At 41.7% G+C, this 19,624-nt stretch overlaps 1 protein-coding gene across 4 annotated transcripts; it reads right to left on the bottom strand.

Annotated features, from left to right (window-relative positions):
- Positions 1 to 849: 849 nt before the first annotated feature.
- On the bottom strand, positions 850 to 19,326 carry tax1bp1a (Tax1 (human T-cell leukemia virus type I) binding protein 1a). 4 transcript variants are annotated; one of them, XM_026347659.1, is made up of 17 exons: positions 19,186 to 19,326; positions 17,836 to 18,050; positions 14,463 to 14,565; positions 13,611 to 13,801; positions 13,133 to 13,288; positions 10,313 to 10,461; positions 9,906 to 9,996; positions 9,635 to 9,820; positions 9,243 to 9,494; positions 8,839 to 9,030; positions 8,651 to 8,723; positions 7,984 to 8,465; positions 5,543 to 5,629; positions 4,367 to 4,553; positions 4,054 to 4,259; positions 3,129 to 3,211; positions 850 to 2,331 (listed from the first exon to the last, which is right to left on the bottom strand). In XM_026347659.1, exons 2-17 carry the CDS (start codon positions 18,022 to 18,024, stop codon positions 2,121 to 2,123), a joined length of 2,838 nt encoding a protein of 945 aa, XP_026203444.1. In that variant the 5' UTR covers positions 18,025 to 18,050; positions 19,186 to 19,326; the 3' UTR covers positions 850 to 2,120. The 4 variants fall into 4 exon arrangements, 3 of the variants coding, with proteins under 3 accessions (XP_026203444.1, XP_026203446.1, XP_026203445.1); XM_026347661.1 differs by having other exon boundaries at positions 850 to 2,328; XM_026347660.1 differs by having other exon boundaries at positions 4,054 to 4,256.
- Between the last annotated feature and the right edge of the window lie 298 nt (positions 19,327 to 19,624).

Below are 19,624 nucleotides of genomic sequence, written 5' to 3'. Positions count from 1 at the left end.
CCTGTGTGTGCAAGACTCAAAGGATGAGCTTCTTTCCATTTGATGGATCCATTGACCTCTGACCTACACACACCCTCCTCTCCTCCGCACTGCCATTGTCATGGAAACCTCTGGGTTAGCATGTTTACCATCCTGTTCCAATTGTAGTATTCACCACGCACCTGTACTGTACTCACAATGCCTTCAAGTACTGTGCTGCCCAACAAACAAGCACAAATACCTAAAGACATCAGTGTCGAACCTGAAGCACCAGTACATTTATCGCCCTGAAAATAATGCTGAGATAATGTCTGTGTCTGATTAAAGAAGCTTCTTTCCTGTTTTTTGACAAAGGGGGTAGAGTCCTTGGCTGTGATGAGAGCAGAGATGGATGGACAGAGTCTCCATTAGCAAAATCCCTCCCACCACTCTCACAGGTGGTGGTAGGTTGAGCTTTACATGGGCGACAACTGCAGTATTACAAATGTGGGAGAGAGAGAGGAGCGGAGGTTGTGTGCAGGAGGAGGGGACGAGGGAAGGATCTCTATATACCGTGTACAGTGAATGTATTGTAACGTGTGTCTGTTGTCAAGTGCTTTTAAATTATATTTTCGTATGTAACGTGGAGACCAATGTTTCCTTTTTGTATGGGGGGATAACAGGTTCTGAACAGAGTGACTTGTAAAAGATGTCAAATTGTCTTTCTTTATAAAAGAGAAGCTGCTTAAATGTAAACAGGAAATGACTGACAAAAAAAAAAAAAACAGTAAAATAAAGTAAAAAAGCTCTGTAGCTCAGACTGATGGTGGAGTTCTTTCTTTTCCTTAATTCTAAATCTAAATAAAGGACGACGTTACAGGTAAATGCATTTAGACAAGCCTTTATTCATAAAGATCTTTGCAGTGCACACTTTTAACCACCATCCAGACATTCTCACATGAAAAATATTGCATCGGACACATGACATACACACTCGCACAAACTCACACACGTTTGCCTTGTGATTACTGGGCATGTGCAATTTTTAAAAGCCTCGACACAACACTGTCAGTGGTTCCTGTGATACGACATAAAAATAGACGAGCGAAGGTATGAAGCCCCGTGGAGACGAACATAAATGACATTCACTCGTGAGGGCTAACATGTAGCTGTGCACAAAGCAATTACTTTTTCTTAACAGTTCTAACTTTAAAATCATGGAAGTACATAACAACAAAAGTGTCTGTAACTTAGTTTTCTGCAGTGTATTTGTACAACATTGTACAGTATCTCTCACTGACCGACTAGAGACCAGAAAGTGCACATTAAGTAAGTCATCGTTGGTCCGTCATCCTTTCATCACTGAAACATGAGGGGGATGGCAATGAGGGGAAGCAGGGACACAACAGTAATTCACAGGTCTCTCCACAACTTGTTTTTTTTTTTTATATGTACAGTACATTCAGAATAAAGCCTTATTTAGTGCAGATACATGAAGATGTAGTGCTGTTTTTTGTTGAAACCGTCGCTTCCCATTCAAGTTCATTTTTTAATTAAGACATCACATTTTCAGATCTCTGTGCATTCACACTTGACATTTGATCTCCTCTGCCTTTTTAAGCTTTTTTAATAATGTGGACAAATTAAAGTCCTTGCCATTTTGCCACAAGTGAATCCTACATAATGCAAAGAAAAATAGTCAGGGTTGTGAAGGAACAGGGACGTTTTTCAAGGACGATTTGAAATTTCTTCTTCAAAGCCCTAATTGAAGGGCAGCTGCTGCTACAATTTACTCTTTTAGCTTGAACAGCTGTAATTTTGTTTTATGTAGCTAGTTTTGAATGCAGAATAACATGCATGCACATCCAGTGGTGTTTTAATCCCTTCAAAAAGAAAGCTTTTAAAAAATATACAAAAGGACCATGGCACTCTTCCCAAGTGTTAATAATGCTTTTACCTGCTGAGTAATAAGGTGAAGCTAGCCACCAAAGGACAAACTCTGCTTCCTTTCAGAAGTGGATTACATTCTTTCTAACCTTTAAGATTGCAAAAAAGTGCTAATGATTGTATATTAACAAGACAACTTAACCAGACCCCAGTCAAAATGAACTAATAGTTGACAACACACATTTACCCACACAATATGTCAGCATTTACTTCCTTCACTCGATCTGCTCAAAGTTGAGCACGTGGCCGTCAAAGTGCGTGAGAACGTGCCTCTCGAAAAGCTGCTGCTGGCAGTTGAGTGGGAACTGCTCAGAGCAGACGGGGCAGACCTTCCAGTGGCTTTCCACGTGCTGCTCGAAGCTGCGCTGCTCGAAGTGGGGCGGGAAGATCACCTCGCATAATGGGCAGCGCTTGTGAACGTCACTGCTGAAGAATGCCAGGGAGAGGGGGTGGGGGGTAGTGGTGAAAACAGGGATGAGGGGGGGGGGAAAAAGCTAAGTGGTGGAGCTGGGACTAAACATTGATAATATGTTCTTCAATATGGTGTATTTGGAAAATGACAGACTACATGTCTGTCTCTGGCAGGCATAGGAAAAGTACATGTACTGTAACACTGCTGTGGTATCGGCGGGAGAGTGAAGCCTCTGTCTTGCAAAACAAGCTCTGCATCACTGTCCACTATCGCGACGGCTCCCTTTAAAATACACTATTTCTAAATGTATGCATCTCTGACTTACTGATGTAACAATTAAATACAATGAAATTGTATTTTGAAAAATAAATAAGTCTGACAGAAAAGGATAAAAGTTGCAGAGACTTAACCAAGCCGCTGTATTTTTTCTTTAACCAAAGAGGCTTCTACAAAATTAAAGGTCTGAATGCCTTTGGAAATGAAAAGCTTTGATTTTGAAAAGATAATATTACCCACTTTAAAATTGAATCTACGATGCAAAGTGTGCAAAAGTCAAGGGGTTTGAATATTTTAGGATTTATCTATTAGAATGGACACAATTAGAGCTTTATAGATTAAGCACCAGCTATTTCTTTAGTCGATAAATGGTTTTAAAAGTCAAACACTTTAGCTACTCTTCACAATCAGCACACAGATGAACTGATACATGGAATAGGGATTATAGTCCCACATCAATTTTTTAAAGCACTATTCTTCTGTTTTGCTTGTTTATGTATTTCCCTTTTCTTTTATTCTTGAGTAGGTGTGCTACCTGGAGTCAAAGCAGAAACTGCTCCTGGCTTCGCTGCGTCTACTCGACTGATGGTCACAGGATGGCTGAACCGCGTCAGCAACCTATGAAACAGAACACAAGCACATTATGTAAAGCGCGAGCATTTCTTCACTCACAGAGCTGTGTATGTAAAAAGCCAAGTATTCACTGAACCAGTAAAGATTAGTGTGATCCTCGGTCACTGGTCCCCGTTCAGTTTTGTTCCCAAACAACCAACGATCTAATCTGACAGACACTAACTGATCTTAGCTCTGTTCCTATGCAAAAGCTCCCCTAATTACTCTCTCCTGGCCCTCATTATCCTCATCTCTCTTGAGCTCTGAAGGAGTGACGTTAATTAGAGCTTTATGCAGATGAGATCAAAACTTCATCTTTAAGGCCAAGCTGCAGTTCCCTTCATTCTGTGACATGGAGCACCAGAGACAGACGTAGAAAGAGAGGCAAGATAAGCAAGCAATGACGGGACTTTATTGGCAAAAAAAAAAGAAAAAAAAGAGGCTATGATCAAATTAGGGCCTGACTTCACAAAAATCTAACTGATCTACTCAGGGTGTGCAGTGAGGACTGCATCTTTCAAATGAGCAAAGTAGCGCCCACTGTGGATTTTGCACTTTTTCCTTATAAATGTGCAAAACGCTTACCAACAAAACATGCAATATTCAAGACTGTGCACACAATTTAGTACTTGCTGTTTTGGGTCTTTGTAAATCAGGCAATATGCGTTCATTCATTTATGCTGCTTCAAAATCTGCAGACAGAGAATTCTACTCTTACCAGTTACAGCCTTGCTACTTAATGACTACATGTTTTCACTGTGAAAAAAAACAGAGAACATTTATTTAAATATAATTAATTATAATAATACACATACATTTCTTTAGCCCGGGTGTGTAAATGTACTCACATTTCGTGGTTCCTCTTGTGGATGCTCCAGGCTCTCAGGGGGGCTCGTGCTACGAGAGGGCTGGATGCAGACCACCTCTTGGTCCCATCCTGGCGCCCCAGGGCTTGGGGGTGTGAGTGGGGGTGCACAAGGAGGAGTGCAGGGCGGAGCCTCGGGTGGTGGACGGGATATGTGCTCAGGTGAAAGAGCAACATCCACTCGATCTGCTGAAACAGGTAGACATTGAAGTGTTACTGTTCTCACAGAGCAGCAGCGACATTTCTCAGATGAGAGAATTTAAAGAAGGAATACACAAAGTTTGAATTCCTCCCACCTCTTGCGGTGTCGGTGGAGTAGGGATTGCCATACTGCAGTTCAGCAGGCCTCAGTGGCACCAGCGGCGGAGGGGAGGGGTCCTGAGGGTAGGGCATTGGGTAGCGCAGCACCATTGGCTGCCTGACCTCAGCACCCTGAACACCAGCCTCCTGCTGCCTTTGTTTGGACACATAACGCTGCAGCTCCTGGAGGAGAGAGCAGCCATCTCCAAATTTCATGACACCAATATTATGTATTTATATGGATTAAAAGTTTGTGTTGCTTATTATTCTCTGCTGCCCAGCTACACAAGTTTACAACATCTCAACTGCACACATGCATTTATCATGCAGCTTGAACACATATGTAACAAAATAATTTCTACTTGCCCAATATGCTCATATATTGTTTCATTATATTTTAAATAAATACACATTTCACTCTGTTTTATTGTTTAATATGTAAATATCACAAGCGCAGAATTATCGTCATCATCCGTTTCAGAGCGAACATTTCTATTCCACATTTCGTCACATGGAGAATAAGCACTTTCAGCTAGGAGTGAAGTTTCCCTCTACAATACTGCTGCCCTTTGTGATTACATCTAAAGCGAGAGCATTAGTACCCTACTCATTACTGTAATGGGTGTCAGACTTTGGCTCCCTCTGCTCATGGTTTGCTGATAGAGTCACTCGCCCTCTCCCTCTTTTAGCTCTCTCGTTCCTCTTGCTGTTCCCTCCTGACCTCCTCTCTGGATGACTTCATTAGCGCGCTGCTATCAGGTTTAACATTTAAACCAGGGTTAGGAAGGTGAAACAGACACGTCACGTGGCATTTGAACTGTCTACTGGCGCTATACCCATGAGCGAATGAAGCAAGTATAGATGTTTTAATTAGCAGGTGGTGAGGAGTATGGGGAAGGGAATGAAAAGCTACAGACACTGCACTAAAGTGCTCATGAATGAATGCTATGATATTTCTGTGGACTTTAAATGAGAGCTTACACTACCCTCCTTACATCTGTGATGTGATTTATGAAGTCATTATCACTGCTTTGGGATGAAATATTTAAAGTTCACAACCACACACCTGTCTATTAATTCTGAAGAATGGATATTGTACCAGCACATTAACACAGTGCTGTAAACAACTAGTTATGTATACAGTACAGAGATCGTTGATGTTGCTGCTTTACCTCCTGTAGTTGCTCCTTGTCTCTCAGGGCCTGTGCTAAGTTACGTTTTAGCTCCGTCACCTCACTGGCTCGCTCGGCCATCTGCACCTACAGGCACGAAACAAACAAACAAAAAAAAAAAGTGTGAGGTTCATAATAGTGCACCCCATAGTTACTTGATGTGTGCTGAAAATCATTCCAGTGACCAACTAGTTTCCACCGATTTGTGCGAGGGGACTTAGAATGAAGGACCAGTGCTGTCTAGGGTGAAACCAGACAAGATTAACCATCCCCACTAGTAGCAGTGTTTAAACACTGCTCCTACTTTTAAACATGTCGTCCTGTATTCTGAGAATGAGTTTGTTTATGAGTTTGTCTTTGATCAATCATGTATGGCCTCCTTTTTGGAGTGATAAATTATTCACAATTAAAAATGCTTAACTACAGCTTCCTGGTCGTATAGAGACTGAGGTGTTGACCATCAAGGCTGTTAAATGTTTTTTTCATTACTGTAGGAAATAATCAATAATCAAAGCAGCTGTCAATTTTGGCAGTGTTTCAGCTCCCACAACAACTAGAAAACATAACTGACTCAGAGATGATGGGAAAGACACATCATCTCTTCTCCAGCACTGAGAACAACCCCTTCTCTTTTCCTTGCTTCCATATTGAATTTTCTCTCTCTGCATGTGTTAGCTGATGACGGGAGATATCAGTAGTTTTTACACAGGCGAGTGAACAAAATATTCGCTGTCACTGGATTTTATTTAATCTAGAGCTGTGTCAAATGGGTGCTGCTCACGGAAAGACACCCAGTTAAACACAGAGACATGGTCTGTGTACAGTGCAGAGAGGAGCAGACCAGGGGATCGCAGTAAATCTTTTACTTTCTAACAGAGCTGACCCTGTGGGATAGTTAACATGGTTAGGTGCTTGCTCTTCTCTTATTTCATCCCATTACAAAGGTTCCAAATCTCCTCCTCTGCCGTGGTTTCTCTTTCTGCTTCATGTCTGTCTGTCTAGCTTCACTCTTAAATTCTCGTGGCTTCTTTCGCTTTCCCCACTCGTTCTCTTTCATCTCCCTTTGTCCTTTCTCGCTCTCCCCCTCTTTCATAAATTTAGGGTGCAGCATTAGAGGGTTAAGTTCAGGTGAAGGGAGTCTGCAACAGTGAATTTCTGTCCTCCCCCCTTTCCTCTCTTCTTTCCCTCACTCCATCCTCTGGGTGGCTGATGTAAACAGCCGTAAAGCATGGCGTTCTGCGGCTGCCTTTCTTGTCAGTCTCTGGGGCCATTAAGAGTGGCTTGGGGCCTGAGGCACTCACCTCAGACAGGAGACTCTATCAAAGAAACGGGAGAGCCTTATTTACAGCACTGATAAACACTCACTCACTCATGGAGATTAAATGCTAGTAGGTTCTTTGGCGCATGTTTGCACACAAAATGCAGCAGGCTGAATTACATACCACACACAATGAATCACGTGTAGCACAGATTCACGTTTGCCGAAGCTTGAATGCATGATCGGGATCTTCTGTTCTAAAAATGTGCTTAAATAAACTGTTATGAATATCTGACACACTGTGACCAACATCTATTCTTGCCATTTATAAGTTGTGCTGCCCCTCTCCTTGAACGGTAAAAATAAAGCAGACATTAGGGCACTCTTTAATAAATTACATGGTTTGGTGGGTTATTAATAGCAACATTGCAAATACAGTTTTCATAGGATATAAAACATGAATTACAAAAATGTTAGCAAATATTAATGAACAGTTACTTTTCATGCCATAAATTAAACAAAGATCTGAAAATCATTGTGGTATGTGTCAAGGTTTTTGCATCTTAAAAGTTGTGAAGCCTCAGATGTTTTTACGGGGTCTCAGGCCTTAATTGGGCTAGAGGCATTTCAAGAATTGAAATGTCAGCTGGTGCCACAGTCAGAGCTAGTAAATGCTTTGACTCTTCAAACCTTGTGCAAGCACTTAGCAACCGTGGGCTTCCCCAAAGCAGCTGCGCAACACTCTAAAAATTAAAGTTACTGATGCCCACAATGCAGGAGAAGGCTACAAGAAGCCAGCAAAACACACAATGTAATGAGGAAATGGCAGTTTAGGGGAACTGATGAGGAGAAGATGAGAAGAACCTGGCAGCTTATAAGCTGGTCACAAAAGTTGAAAAAAAATCTGCGGGGAAATTTAGCAGACTCTGTAGTGGTGGTGCATAGATGAACAGAGTGAGTCAGAAAAATGTTTTTACGTGGCAGCTGTGTGTGGTTCTAACCTATAGTCTACAGCATATTCACAAAAGAGGACTGTTTTACCGAGTGTGCTTTGCTTGAGGGCAAGGGCTCAATTGCTGATCACCTCATGTTTCTAGCCACTCTGCGAAGTTGTTAGTCACAACTCCCTGAAGTTGAAGCAACATGATGTAAATGTCCGTGTGTGGCCCAGTGTGTGTCTTACTCTGAATCGCTCCTCCTCGTCGGCCAGCCGCTGTTTGAGTGTCTCGTTAATGACACACTGCTCCCTCCACTTCTCCTCCATCATCGCCAGTTCCTCCTCCACGGAGCGAGTCTGTTCCATCTCTGACTCCTCCATGCTCCTCACTTCCACCTCCAGTAGCACCTGCTCTTCGGTATCATCTCTCACTTCCTCTGCACTCTGTCCACTTTCAATCTCACTGTTCTCCTCAGAACATGGCCTCTTGTTCTCCACCTCCACCCAGCTCGTCATCCTCAGGCTCTCCTCTGGCAGGCTCTCCTTCTTCTCCTCTGTTTCCTTCTCTTCTTTTTCATTGTCTTCCTTTTGGTTCACTTCTTCTTTGGACGTCTCCTCTCTCAGCCTTTCTTCTTTCTCTCTGCTTGTATATGTAGGTTCCCTGCTATGGACTTCTGGAGTGATTGTCATCTCAGCTGCTTCTTGTAGGACTGCAATAGCTATATTCCCTGAAAAAATTTAGAAAAGATCATTAAATCATTGCTTAGTAAGTACTTACTGCTCTACTTTCTCTTTAACAGTGAAAAGTCAAAGTGAAAAGTGAAATATGCCTTGAAAATGCAAAGCATTAGGGTCTAGCGAGGATACTAAAGGTGGAAAAATAGATCCCTAATGCTTGTTTATGTGTGCCTACCTCCTGTGGGTGATTCTGGACTAGGAGTCAGTGGCTCCCGTGTTGTCTCAGTGGATGCATTTCTCTTTGTCTCCTGTAAAAGATGCAAGGTAACATGAACAATGCATCAAAACAATCTAATTTCCTGTTGTTTAGGTGTCAATCTATCTTTATTCAGTGGGTCTCAGTTTTATTATTCAGTTACTCACCGCCTGTGTCTCAGTAGTGTTTAGTTTAGCCACCTGTCTGCGGAGGCGCTGGCACTCCCGGTATTTCTCCTTGTAGTGTTCAGCAGCCATATGAAGCCGTAGCTTCAACTCCTCGACTTCCCTCTGCAGCTCAGCTTCCGCTTCTGAAACCACCATCATATTGGGTGCCGCCTGCTCACTGGTCCCAACACCCTGAAAAAATGGAAATAATGGGAAGATAAACAGTGAATGTATAATAAGCCAGACAATTCTTCTTAAATAAAAATAAATAAATAAAAATAAAAATGATCAAAAAACATGAAAATCTCTTAAGAAAAAACATTTTTTAATCTTTCTCCTCTCATACCTAACACATCCCAGAAAGTGAATGACAGAGGTATAGAGTGAGGAAGTTCGACACTGACCACTTCTTTCTGTGCAGTACTCCTCATGCGGTCTAGCTGGCTCTCCATGCGTTGGCACTCAGCCTGAGCATCAGCTAGACTAGCACGGAGCTTTTCAGCCTCCAGACGGGCTCGGTACAGCTCGGTCATAGTGTGGTCACGGGCACTGGCTGAGTCACGGAGCTCTGAGGCCAGCAGGGAGGCCTGCTGCCGGGATGCCTGCAGCTGCTCCTCAGCCTGACGGAGTTGCTCACGCACCCGGACCAGCTCTGCCTGCAGACATGTAATGGAAATAAGTACTGTATATATATTACCGGTTTTAAAACATAGACACCCAGTTATACTGAGGATGGAGCAGACATGTAACACAACTAAATTCCTGCAATGCCAGTATTATAAAAAAGCCCTACTACCTTATCAGCCTTGTGTGCTAACAGCTCTTTTTCCAGACTGTCTCGCTGTGCAACACAAGCCCTGAGCCTCTCCAGCTCCTCCTGGAACTGGGCAATGGTCACCTCTCGGTTCAGCTCCACTGCCTTCAGCATCTGCAGCTCTGCACTTAGCTTAGTGTTCTCCAGTTCGGTGCTGCGCAGGTGGGCCTTATAACAGAGATAAACATAAACATGCACAGGGTAACTGTCGTGTTTCAAACACATATTATCATTCACCCAGTCTTTCTATTACCTTATAGAGGTCTCTCTCATCTTTCTCATTCTTTAGCTGGTTCTCAAGACCGTCTCTCTCTGCTGTCAGCTTCTTCAGACGATCACGCAGACTGGAACAATGAAATAAATAAAAAAATGATCAAACAAATTTTTGCATATGCAAGCAAACATTTCCAGGGGAATGAAGAGAAACATAAAGATGCTTTAATTAAATGTGGCCTAACAGGCTCTTGTGCCACTGCAACCCTTCATGCGAAAAGAATCAGAGATAATGGTCCTCATTTAGATTATATATTTATTCATATTCTGATTGTTTATTTTTTAGTCAGACTACAATCTCAGTGGTGCTGATTTCATGCAGCTTTTCTGAGGCTGCATGAAATAGGTTTAGCTTCTCATTATTATTATTATTATTTCCACCCTCACCAATCAAGCTCTGTCTCCTTTTGCAGGCCTCTCTGGGTTACTCCCAGAAGGTCCTCCTCCAACTGGCGGACCCGGTCTGTGGCCTCTGTCAGCCTCCTCCTCACTTCCTCCCTCTCTTCTGACAGACCCTGCGACGAACGCAACAGCTCCTGTGGGACAGAGAGGCCGTAAAGCTGCAGCTCAAACAACAGGCATTCAGCCAATCACAGCAGCTGAATGAGTTTGGCAGTGAAGAAGAATGCTGGACTACGTCAGGAGCTTATGCAACACTCATGATTAATCACAGACGGTAATTTTTCATAAGATGCACAACAATCATGTTCTAAGTATTACATACTGTATGTTGCACATACTGTAAGTATATATGTACTGTTGTATATACTGTTTATTCCTACACTCAAATGCCACTTTATTAGGCACACCCTAACCCTAACCCAAATAAAATGAAAGCAGTCAAGTCAAAGATTTCCTGTGTATGGTCCTGTAATGTCTTCATTTTAAATTGTTATATCGTTTTGATTCCTACCTATATATAGTAGCATAATTCTAGTGCAGCTGTAGCATGAAATTCCCCTGAGGGGTGTGCAGTCTTATCTTATCAATCATAAATCACCAGTTACAAATTATGATTTCCCATGAGTCTTTTGATTGAAGAAAAACTGTATAACTGCATTTGGAGTTACTGTAATGTTCATTAGCCTTTACTGAACAAACACAAGCAGTTGGGGTGAATCCATGAAAGAAGGCTGTCTACTATCAGTGGATTTCTTAAAATTAATTACTGATATTGTACAATAGATCACATAAGCTTAGCTTTGTCCATGTGATGTGCCTGCTGAGGAAATGCCTTGTTTAAACTTGCTGCTAATCAGCAGTGAGGGACATTAAATCATTCATAGCTATATTGGTTCTGACAGGACAACATACCTCAGCTTACACCCTTCGTGTAACAAGTGCACATGCACACTTGCGTGTGCATACACACACACACACACACACACACACACACACACACACACACACACACACACACAGAAACCAGATGCACTGCTATACATTCAAGGACATATAGGGAGACAAATAGCACAGAGTATAGACGTCAATCCAGAAAAGACAGAGTGCACATACAAACACCAATGCGTACTCAAGCCTGTCTCCCTCTGGGCTTGGCTCTGCGTAGATTACTGTATGATTTTTACGGCTGGCGTTTGGGAAGCACTTTAGCAGTGCATAAAGACCTTATAAAAAGCGTAGTCGTAAAATTAGCAGCCACAAAATATGTACTTATGTTTTCATGTTAAACTCAAAGGATATTTTCATCAGCATGGCATGTGCTAATGCACCTACTGTAAATGCTCTATAGAGGACACACACATCTACACACACAAGTCGTATATCTACAGATGGACATGCCTGTTGAATGAAAAGCAACACGGTAATAACAGTGTGAGTGTGTATTACCTTGTAATTTATGGCGATTTTGTCCTTCGTAAAAAAAAAAAAAAAAAAAAAAAAAAAAAAAAGCAGCGGACTAACTCAAAGCAGCCTGTTCTTACTCTGGGCCTAGACCAGAGAGCAGCACTAGGGGGCGATAAGATACAGGAATCAAACTCGCAAAGTTTCAGTGTTTCACCTCTCCCTTTCTTCCTCCCCCCCCTCCAGTTTCCTTGAGTTGGCTGTTTTTAGAGGTGTGTGCCATGCAATTCATACATACTAAAATTGGATTCTTCCTGGTGAGCGACTAAATGCAGAAGACATTAGGGGGAGAAGTGTTTAAAATCAATGTGGAGGTTTACTAATTTTAACATTTTATAAACGTATGTTTATTGATCCTAAGCTTAAAAAATAAAAATTAATTTTCTTGCCTTCCTAAAGTGAAATCCATGACAATTGAGAGAAGAATGAATGGACAGACAGACAGACAGGGAGAAAATAGACAGTGAAAAAGCAGTGGCCACTGAATCGCGTGACTGAGTGGTGTTTGTCCCTGAGGCTGGGCAGGGCTCTTTCAGGCAGGCGGTTTTGTGGACTACCCTCCTCTCATTCCACACACAGACTAAAAGGGTTTGCAAGCGGGTGGCATAATGAGTGTGTTTGTGTGTGTGTGTGTGCGTGCGCTTGTGCATGTGTGAATGCACATTAAAGGGGCCCTGTGGTGTGGAACCTGAACGTGAGTGTGAGATTGAAGGGGGGCAGTTTGTGCATGTGGATCGGCGCGCGCGTGCGTGTGTGTGTTTGACGTCATGTTTGTTCACTCTGTGGTTACGATGGCATCGTCCCTGACGCCAGATGCTTAAGAAAACTGCATCCCAATTCCGTTCTGGCCCACTGAGTCAGGTTGTTAAAGACGAAGAGAAAAACGACGCGCACACATACACGCACGCGTACACACAAGACACTCAAGCACACACATGCTTCAGCTATTTGTGTGTCTCTCAAACATGGACACAGATTATTCATAAAACTGGGCCTTTGAAGTTTTCAGACCTGTGATCACTGGTGAGGAACCGGCTCCAAACACATGCAAATAGCGTCTGTCTGTCTATATACACATTCACCCCTATGTGTGTACACAGTTCCCGCACATTTAATACACACATGCACAGGTTCACTGGAACTGCCTCACCTTCAATTTTTAACACTGCACAAATACCTCTTGACTAGAAATGCTACTTTTCTTATTCTTAGATGCATGTAGACATTTAAACTATATCCAGTCATTCCATATCTTTCTGTTACTGCTGATAATGTATTATTTAAATACTTTTCTCTCAGTGCATCACTTTCTGGTATAACTCTATCCCATCCCCTCTCCTTAACCTGGTTATGTGTCCGCAGCAGGCAGCATGTCTCTCTCTCCTGCTCCCTCTCCCTGGCCAGTCGTTTCTGCTCCTCCTGCAACTGCTGCTTCTCTTCCTGCAGGAGCCGCATAGCCTTCAGTAGCTCCCTGCGCTCCTGCTGCGCCTCCTCCACTCGCTGTAAAGCAGGAGATAAGTTGAGTGAAAAAACAGCAAAGATGAGAAGGGCACCTGCCCAAAAGGATTTGGGTTCTAGCTTTGGCATTTTTTGTGCACCCATTAAGACAGTAAGTGACCATTTCATTTCAAAACACCACAGATGTTTGACATACATAGTTTTTTGAGCTTCATACAGACCTCATGTATCCTACAATGACAAATGACAAAAGGGGAACTTGCACTTTTTACCTCCCCTGTATTCAAGATCAGAGGTCACAGTCAATTATAGATCTGATTGATGGAAAACCAAAAGAGAAACAAGTTCATCACGCTTGGCCTACCTCTAACAATCCAGTCTTGGTAGTGACAACCAGTATGTCAGAGTTGCTGTCATCTTCAGTAACAGTCAGCAGCTCTTCAGTGGGAGTGGCCGACCTAAACTGGAAGGGTGTGCTGGCTCCTCTGATGTCACCAGCATGTGTAACATAACAGAACTGGTAAAATTCTCCGTCAGATTTAGGTACATAATAACCTATGGTGCAAAGAGATAAGAGAGCATGTATTAAAATAATTATTATTTTTTTATTATTTTACTTCACATTCAGTTAGAATAGAAAGTAGGCTCTACTTCTGTTAATTAGGTTGTATTTGAAGTAAGCCTGGCGAAAACATTACTACGTTATCTACAGTTCTAGTACGCAGTAGAGAAATGATGTGAAGGTGCACTGCCTCTTTCGCAAAGCACAGTAGCAGGTAAATTTATTAGATCGCTGCATATTTTGATGGGAACACAGTATTTACATAGGCTAATATCTCAAACGGCCCATAGCTAGAATCTGAGCTCTCACCAGAGCACATTATTGATGTCATAGGCCTAGTTGTGAGAGAAGAGTAAGTATAGAACATCCAGCAGCCAACTTGTTTTACTGACTACTGACACACCACAGCATGCTCTCATATTTTCACGGTGTAATATTTGACTGTTCCAGGCCCATTAAAACCAGTTTGCAGCCCCTTAATGTGTGTGTGTGTGTGGTTAGAGAGGTGCTCAGGTCCCAGGCTGCCGTTTGCGGTTGTGTTCCCTTATTAAATAAAAGTGCTGGTTTTTATATGCACCGTAAAATGGAGGAGCTGCTTTGGAATACCCTGGGTCTGTAACGCAGTTTACATAGAGTGGGTGTGTATGCATGTACCTTGAAACACCACAGTCCTGTGCACAGTGCTTCCTGGTTCGTAGTTGTCAGGCATAGGAGACCAAAGGAAGGTGTAGTAATCCCGGGCTGTGCTCCAACCCACCTGAGAATTCATGAATAAAAGTGTTAATCCACATAAAAAAAAACAACAACAAACCAACCAACAAAAAACTGTTAAACTTATACGGCTGGACAGTTTAGTGATAAGATCTCCGCCCCTCATGCGGTAGACTGGGGTTTGAATCCCGGCTAGCCAAAGGACCCCTACTGGATGTCCTTAGGCAATACCTCCTTACGCTTACTCTGCCTACCCTTGTACCTTGTTTCTCACTTGTAAGTCTTGGATTAAAGCGTCTGTCAAATGACTAAAAGAGTTGACAGTGTAAAACATTCCACACTATATTAAAAATAATTTATTTTAAACACAACATTTTATCACATATAATTAATACCCAAATGACATGTTATCATCATTACAAGTAATAAAAGAGCCTAGAGGATTACATGTAGCTTTCAAGCAAGAATGGAAACATTTAAAACCCTGCCCCTCATTCTCTCACGAACTTCCTCCTCACAAAAAAAAAATCAGGGCAATGAAGGTGTGAGAATGGGGAGGGTGGGCAGGGGTGTACGTAACTTCAGAGTTCATGTTCAAACATGAGAGGGCACAGAATCAGACACGTGGTAAAGAAAAGGTGAAAATTTTACACAAAATGGCAAGGGAGATGTAATTCCACGAATTTCATGTGTTGTTAGGTGACAGATGATGAAAAAGAGTTGTGAACATCGTAACTCAGGTCCTGCGTCGTAAATCTGTCGTGCGCAAACGACAAATTGTGTACTCTTCCTTTTTGGGCTGCACACAAACACACACATCCTCATTTCAACTCACATTGCATAACTCAACTCAATAACACTTCAGCTGCAAAGAACTCAACCACTTGTTGTACTACAGAATCTTTTTTTATATATATATATATTTTAAAAATGAGTACAAAGAAACACTGCTGTTTTGAAAGCTTCCCCAGGTGGGCCATGGTGTAGTACAGGAAATTATAGGATGGACAAAATACCAGGAGGGATTTGTCTTGTTGAATAACTTAAATAATTCATAATTTTTAAAATTTAAACAATAACATGCCAGTAAGTGTTAACTGTAATGTGTGTCAACTTGCAAATGGAAATGGTTAAAAAACAAACAAACAAAAATAAAGAAACAATCCAGAATCCCAATAGGCAAAGCACTTGGATGTTTCAACTGGCAACTATAAATCAACCAAGCTATTCAAAACATCTGTCAAAGTCTCACGCTGGATAATGCTGTTGCATGATATGTAATTGTCACTTTTGCCTTATCAACCCATTACACTGAGAATAATGCTATTCAAAACAAATGTTAATTGTCAACATGGAAACCCCTGGCCAAGAACATTCTTTCCACCTCCACAAGTATCTCAGTGAGAGGCTCAGCTGCGATGGATTCCTGCCAAGTTTGCTTGTGTACTCACGTGTGTTTGCTTAAGACAGAAGAGACATAAATAATTTTGCTAATTGTAGAGTGAAGTTGACTGACGTTTGGTTAGGTATGGGGTGGCATTCCAGCACAGGAGTGATGTTATAAAATAATCACAGGCAAAGCAGCTATCAATCATTCAGCCAAGGTGTGAGGGAACAGCGTGATGACATGTTAATTATACACTCACACAACGGGTTTCTCCCTGCCGGCCTAACAAACATGCCACAACCAAAAACCTCCATGGGGTTTTTTGGGGAGTTGTGTATGTGTGTGTGTGTGTGTATGCTTGTGTCAAACATCAAACTAAACCAAACTTTCACTGGACTAATAAAGTAAAAGATGTATATTAATTTATCAGAGACATTTGAAAAAGAAAAGAAAACATGACAAACATAAGTTGTAGACTGCACACTGTTGGTGCTTACTGTGTGTTACATATCTACTGTCTGAGAGCATGAGCAAGTTTGTTTCAGTAGGATACTCTTAGTTGTATTATGAGTGCTTTTGGCCACTAGGAGGTGTCTGTGCACAACTCTAATGAACAGTGCCTGCCTGTGTAGTCTGAGTCATCCTCACTGCAAGTCAGCTTTATTGCAGCGCATTTCTCTCTCTCTCCTGAAACAGTTAAGGCCTGTAGACGTGAAAGGTAAGAAGCAGAAAATTCTCCCTCCCTGAGTCATCACTTCTGTCATGTTGCACATAACAGATGACTAACATTTTCAACAATGTCCATCAATCTAAGCTCACTGAGAAACTCAAATGTAATCAATCAGTTTTAATAACACAACAACCTGTTGATGTTTGCATTTGAGCTTCCAAACACTCCAGGCAAAACTTAAGACTGATCAACGTTTGTACAGTGGCGTTTGCCTATGTCTTCCTATGCTGAAAATAAGTGGTTATTATTTATAAAAAGCACACAGAGATAGAGACCTTTTTACGCATGCGTCACTGAGAAACAGAAGAGACAGTCATAAGTTGACTGGGTTTAGTCAAACACATACATACAATGTCAATATTTTGACAGAATTAAATAAGATAAATATGTCTATGAACACAGAAATACACAGGCAAGTACATCAAAAGGATTAAATAACTACAGTTTGCTTGTTCCCAGACATGAAGCACTAACCATCAAACAGGTTTCATTAGCAAGGATTACGACAATTAAATTTTCCAATCGACTTTTTCCAAATAAACCCAGCGTCTTTATTCTTTTTAATTGAGCTGGTGGATTTGAAGTTAGTTCTTAAACAACGATAAAATGTTTGCCTTTTGACTTTATGAGACATTAAGTTTCCTAGTTCACATTTCCTGTTAATTACGTGTGAGATTTCATGGCCTTGATAAAAGAGCGGAGGGGCAGGTTGGTTAGCAGGAAGCAAAGAAACTACTGATGGAAAGACAGAGGGGAATGAACAAGTGTAGTAGAAGGGAAAAGAGGTCCTAATAAGAATCAGAGTGGTTCATAAAGAGCACCAAATGTTTGCCCCCCAGCGAGACCTTCAACCAGCCCACCATGTACACTCAGCCTCTTTCTGCATGCAGAGCAACCACATTAAGCTTGTGGTCGGTTGTACACTAAGCATGTAGTGAAGAACTAAGACATTAATACAAAGACAGATGTGTGTGTTAATGTGCCACTACAAGCCTATGGCCTATTAATGAAACCCTAACACATAATCTATGTTGCAAACACTTATGTAATGGTCTGGGAAAAGCTCCAATCTCTAAGTATCTCTTTGTAGCATAAGTGATTTACATTAATAAAAGTCTGGCTCTTAACTGATTATGCTTTGTGAGGTTTCCGGAGCATGTCCTGAGTAACAGCTGCTGCTGTGTGTGCATGTGCTGTACCTTAAAGATGCCCACCCAGTCTTTTGGGTGGGGAGTAATGTAAGGGGTCAGGGTGTAGCGACACTCCAGGGGCGCCTGGGGCAGGAAACTCTTGCCCACATTCTGGAAGATGACATGAGCAAAGTTGGATGTTTCCATGACGCTGACACTGCTTCCCGGCGACGAATCCACCACCTGGAATGATGACATTTTATCCTATTGGTCACTTCATTTGTCTGTAAGAGAAGAGCAGCAGAGGGCAGATTAGTAGAGTATCAAAAAGACTAAAATAATTGACAGAAAGAGCTCTAGTTTCAGTTCCTAGACACCTCACAAAATATGTATAATTAAAGTTAATAACTAACAAGAGGTGTAGTGATATCTTGTCAAGCAAAGCTTTAGTGATTCAGTTGAATAATCATTCATGATTAATTAATAAACACTTTTGCTTGACTTCAGTCTATAAGGAAGTGTTTTCTCCCAGGCATGCACTGTCATTCCTTCTCTGTTTTAACCTACAAGATTTGTAGAGATAGATAAAATGGACGAATACAATTTTATAGTGTTATATGTACTGTTAACTAAAGGAAATTCATGATCTTACAACTCATAGTAAATTGACTAGTCATGATGAAAGGAGTTGACCTGTTGCGTGATGTGTCTTCAGTGAAAGTAATGGCATGCTGAGTCAAGGGCAGGGCTTTAACCACACAACAGTAAGTTACATTGCAGGAAATGCAGAGCCCATTATTTCATAAGCATGATTCAAACTAGATATTACAGTTTGGATATCTCTTTGGATATCTCTGTGGCACCAACATTAAATTGCTGGAGTACCCCTCTAAGTAAACCCAGTGCCTCAATGAAGACAACTCACTGTAAACAGCTCAAACGAAGATATTGGTTAAAAGGAGAAAGAAATGATGGTATTAATGTACGTAGCTAGAAGCAGGTGATACAGTCGCTTTACATCACTGTCCTCCATTTTTCCCTAGATGACAACAAGTCTGAAACAACAAATCCTCTTGCCCTACATGTCCATGTGACCCAGCCCTCGACTCCTGACTAAGACAACTGAATGTGAACGTGACTAAATGATGACTGTAGCGCTTTTCAGCTAACCAGCTAGCGCAACGTCTTCTGCACACTGAGCAACAGCGACTAACACTTTGTAAAGGCTTCGTAAAACCGTCATGAGGCAGCTCAGTTAACCAGAGGATGATCTTATTTACGGTGACTAGGCAGCTAACATTAGCTTGTGAACAGGCCATGTCGAGTCAAGTCACTAGCTAGCTAAACATTACCTTAGTCGAGCAGCTAGCTGGCTGACAGAAGAAATTACAGGCGTTAATTCAACGTGTAGTTAAATACCCGTTTTATATGAATTCCACTTGCAAAAAACAGAGTAAATGTCTGCCGGGCGGGCCGACGTTTTTGGTTTTTGCCACTGTCCTCGTTGTTGTCAAAGCTCTGACGATGATGCGTCTCTTCCTGAAGGAGCAAATGATGCTGAACTTCCGGGATGCTGAGCAGGACGAAGGCTGCTGAGGATGCTCGAGACGGCAGATGTGGAAAGCATGACTAGACGTCAATCAATAATTTAGATCAATCACTTGCCTTTGTATCGGATATTAATAATTCAAATAATTGATTCTTTTTTTATATACGAAGATTTCTCCTTCTGGAAAAAAAAATATTTATATTTGTACCCTTTTAATTATCTATAATTCTCATCATCACAAAGCAAAACATGCATTATAAAACTAACTTAATAATGGGCTATTCCACCGTTTTTTTTACTATTTTGACA

This window comes from Anabas testudineus, chromosome 11, assembly GCF_900324465.2.
Source record: "Anabas testudineus chromosome 11, fAnaTes1.2, whole genome shotgun sequence".
Taxonomy (NCBI): domain Eukaryota; kingdom Metazoa; phylum Chordata; class Actinopteri; order Anabantiformes; family Anabantidae; genus Anabas; species Anabas testudineus.
This window is presented reverse-complemented; position numbering and strand designations above follow the sequence as displayed.